Source organism: Trachymyrmex septentrionalis, unplaced genomic scaffold, assembly GCF_001594115.1.
Source record: "Trachymyrmex septentrionalis isolate Tsep2-gDNA-1 unplaced genomic scaffold, Tsep1.0 scaffold15, whole genome shotgun sequence".
NCBI lineage: Eukaryota > Metazoa > Arthropoda > Insecta > Hymenoptera > Formicidae > Trachymyrmex > Trachymyrmex septentrionalis.
This window is the reverse complement of record NW_017304653.1, coordinates 55855-60104: the sequence shown is the minus strand read 5'-3', so window position 1 is coordinate 60104 and position 4250 is coordinate 55855. Positions and strand designations below refer to the sequence as shown.

At 27.0% G+C, this 4250-nt stretch overlaps 2 protein-coding genes across 4 annotated transcripts in view; one reads left to right on the top strand and one right to left on the bottom strand.

Annotated features, from left to right (window-relative positions):
• The window catches only part of LOC108745815 (caspase Dronc-like), a 4738-nt gene extending 3626 nt beyond the window's left edge, over positions 1–1112 (top strand). For 2 of the 3 annotated variants that reach the window (XM_018482187.1, XM_018482186.1), the window contains exons 4-6: positions 58–314; positions 503–764; positions 836–1112. In XM_018482187.1, the coding sequence (XP_018337689.1) occupies positions 58–314; positions 503–764; positions 836–955 (639 nt within the window). In that variant the 3' untranslated portion in view covers positions 956–1112. The remainder of the gene's footprint in view (positions 1–57; positions 315–502; positions 765–835) is intronic. The other variant, XM_018482188.1, reaches the window with a different exon arrangement.
• A 1996-nt stretch (positions 1113–3108) lies between these two features.
• Positions 3109–4250, bottom strand: part of LOC108745842 (proteasome activator complex subunit 3) — a 4268-nt gene continuing 3126 nt past the window's right edge. The window contains exons 3-5 of the mRNA XM_018482238.1: positions 3965–4250; positions 3588–3724; positions 3109–3434 (exon numbers count right to left, since the gene is read on the bottom strand). The exon at positions 3965–4250 is cut by the window's right edge and continues 14 nt beyond it. Coding sequence (XP_018337740.1) covers positions 3212–3434; positions 3588–3724; positions 3965–4250 — 646 coding nt within the window. The 3' untranslated portion in view covers positions 3109–3211. The remainder of the gene's footprint in view (positions 3435–3587; positions 3725–3964) is intronic.

The window sequence follows — 4250 nt, the reverse complement described above, 5'->3', positions numbered from 1 at the left end:
ATATACTAATCTAAGAAACATATAGTTAATATTAAATTTTGTTTTCTTTTTTAACAGCTAATGAAAGATATAATTAAAGAATTTTCAAAAAGAGATGATCTAAATAAGGTCGATTCGTGCTTTGTAATCGTTACAAGTCATGGTATGGAAGACGAAGAGAGTAACACAGAAATCCAAGGTACTGATTATCATATCGCAAGCAGGCAAGCAAATTATGAAAAAGTTCTGTGCACAGAAGTCTGTGATTACTTTACTGCAGAAGCTTGCCCTCAACTCGCAGAGAAACCAAAAATATTTATTTTCCAACTTTGCAGGTAAAAAAGTATTCCATGATATCTATATTTATGAATATCTATATTTTGATTTTTTTACTTTTTGTTGAATTGAAAATTTAGAAAAAATTAGTATCATTTTAAAAATATCTGGTCTTTTAATCGGTGTTTTAATTTTTTGTCTTTCTTATATCTTGCTTTATATATTTCTTTTTTCATATTCTTTATAGAGGGAAGAAAAAACAAAATGGTGTAATTCACTCCAGAATCACTACAGACTCTTGTGCAGTGAAGTCAACAAATGAAGCCAATATAGAAATACCTCATATTCAAACAATAAGAAATTATTCAGATATGCTTATAGTTCAATCTACTTTGCCTGGATATGTTTCTTATCGAGACTCCAAAACTGGTAGTTGGTTTATACAAATTCTTTGTAAAATGTTCATGAAGCATGCTCACCAAAATCATGTCCAAGATTTATTTAACATGGTAAATATTATGAGATATTTAAATATGATGATATATAAATAATTACAATGATCTACAATTATAATTTACAGATCGATGCAGAATTGAAAAATCTTAGAACAACAAACCACGAATGTCAGACGTCATCTGTACAGTCATTGGGATTTAATAAACATTGTTATCTTAATCCTGGTCTTTTCATGGAATCGTGACGAAAGAAGGGATAGTTTGATGTGTTTCATTGCATAATCGAAAATATGCAATATTTTCATATTTTATCACGAATATTTTAATACATTTAAATATCAATACTATTTTATATAAACAGTGTATCTAAAAAGCAGTATTCTAATGTCTTTATTATTAATCAGATGAATGTTTGTAAAGTGATATTTTTCTATATTATTCTGTAATATTTATCACATAATCACGTGAAAGTAAAAATGGAGAAACAATATGAAAGAAATGAAAGACAATAAATTAATATATGTAGAAAAAACTTCAGAAAAAGGACATTCAATTGCAGAATATAAAATATTATATCGAAATATGAATCATGACACTTTTTAATTAAATAAATTTTTATATAAACCATACAGAAATGAATCATGTCTCTATCTGTTTTTTCATTCCTTAATATGTGTACTTATCAGGATTAGCAGTAACGCGTTACTTTGTTGATCATTACCTTGTTATAATAATGATTTGATAATAACATTGTGAATTTTTTATGATGCTAATGCTAATATCAGAGTTAGAAAAATCAATCGTTACTTGTAATAGTTGAAAAAATCATTTATTATTGAAAAAAATAACTCCATTAATTTGTAACGCGTTACTTGTAACAAGTAATGTTAGGTGTTACTCGTTACTTATTACTTTTTTTAATAAATAACGCGTAATGATGACAAATTACTTTTCAAAGTGATTTTTTTAACTTTAGCACAACCTTAGCATTTATTTAGTTAGCGTTACCGTCATAAAAAATTGCAATATCGTCATCAAATTGTTTATTAAAGAAAGTAACGACAAAGTAACTGAAAAACAATGTTTGCCCTGGTAATTATTTTTTTGTTAAGAAAATACCGATTTTTTTACATTTGACTATAAAAAAGGATGTGTGTGTGTGTGTATGCATGCGTGCAGAGTGTCTCAGATTAACCGCCAAATATTTTGTGCATAGGTAGAGCGGGCTAAACTGAGTTGAAAAGTCCTCTACAATTTTGCAATTTTCATAATAGTTAATCAAATATTAATTGCTAAAAATTGCCGAATATTGATTTTCAATAATTTTTTATTCAAATACTATCAACTTTACAGGAAAACAACAGACAAAATTGTTTATTTTCTTCTCATAGAATTCTAAGAATTTTTTAGTACCGCATTTTCTCATGTTGATAAAAATAGTTCCCAATGTACATGTGAAAATGCAATATTAAAAAGTAAATAAAAATTTTTGAAAAAATTCTTAAAACTCTATAAGAAAATAAACAATGTTTGTCTCTTGCTGTTTTTCTATAAATTTGATAATACTCGAATAAAAAATTATTAAATATAAATATTCGATGGTTTTTAGTTATTAATATCTTCTTAACTTTTGCGAAAATTGCAAAATGGTAGGACTTTTCGACTCGGTTTAGACCGATTTACCTACACACAAAATATTTAGCAGTCATTCTGGGATACCTTGTATTTTCATTTTTTTCGCACTTTGCAAGCTTGAAACAAAATTTATTTTGAGTAGCAAATATTCCATATAATTTCGTGTATTCATTCTATATTTACGATTTTATCGCGACAAAGTGTAAACATTTACAAAAAGGGGCTACTATGTACTTATATTTCATATTATTTAATAGCTTGATTTGTCTTCTAAGTTCCTTATAGATACAAATTACAAACGATGCAATATTCACTTCACTAAACTAAATCCACTTCGACCGTTTATATTTTCTTTATAAGTGCTTGAATTATATAATTAGCAAAATTACATACAAGTTCGCTAGACTGCATAACGTTGTAATATACTCATGTAAAGAAATTATGTATGTGTAATGTGTATAATGCTCAAATATCGAAATTTTACACGTCAATGAAGTTTATAGAATAAAATATGATTCCAAAAAAATGTGAAGTTTCTATTAAGAAAATTAAAAAAGTTCCTTAATTTCTTTATTCTTAAAATCTAACTGATACTTATGAATATTAGTGACAAACAAAAAGTCAATGAACTTAAATGTACGAATAAGTTAAGTATAATCTACGTAATACAACTTCGTAGAATTTAAGTGTAGCTATTTGTTTTATTTATAGTGCCATACTTAATTGATAGAATGAATGATGGATTAATGTCAAGGCAGTTGAGTTGTGTCAATAGGAGAAGGAGATGAATTTTACTTTATTATTATATTTCTGACTTATGTTTGTGTTGAATTATTCCGTAAGTACAGCGCGTGAAACCGTGCCTATTAGTACAAGGATTGCGCATTGGATGAACGTGGCCGTTTGATCTTTTCCAGATTTTTGATCACGAGATCGTGTAGTGAACAATAACGATTGCGAACTTCACATATGACAAGCCACAAGCTTACATACTCCTTTTCGTCTAGTTCTTGAATCGCTCTTCTATAATCAATGATGTGTGGATATTTCGCAACTTTACTAATAATCTTTCCTCTAGAGATAAAATATCTGTAAAGATAAAAGACTTCAAATAAGATTTTTTTAATTTTAACTATATATGTTAATTTAATCAGCATGAATATGTAAATGTTAAATACTACTTGAACAAAAAATTAACTGCACATAGACATATATCTGTATGTTGTTTTTTCTTTACGTTACCTAGAAATTTGATCGAAAAATGCTGCGGCTTCGCTTTCAACTGATTGAATTTCAGATAATGTATCTTCTTGAATAGATACTCCAAAGTTATTCCCGTCTTCGATTTTTGGAATTAAAAAAGAAATCCACATTTTTAGCTAGAAAATTAAAAATAATTGATAAATTTAGAAAAGACATTTAATAAATGCTTAAAGAATTATATTAATAATAATGAAAAATCAAATTTTTTAAATATAATAAAGTATATTATACAATTTTATAAACTTTTATTAATAAAATTTCTAACAATATATATATTGTTCTTTGTATAAAATAATAGTTATAGAAATGTAGATCTAGCTTAGATATAAATCGCGATGTATACGATTAATACTTACTAAATTAGAATCCTCCAAAAGTTGTCTAATATACGGTTTAACTATGTGAATCAAATCACATAACTTTTTATTGCAAGGAACAGAACCACTTGGAAGTATCAGAACTTTGGTTCCACTGGTCTCTTCTCCATTATTGTCCAATTTAAGCTTTTTTGTAGCAGGAGCTTCTTCGGAATGATTAAGAATTATAGGGTCTGGAATGGGTATATTTAAGTCTTGGTGTACATCTGACAACTTTCGGTTACAAAATCCAGGTGTCTCTAATAATTCATTTAATTTAACTATT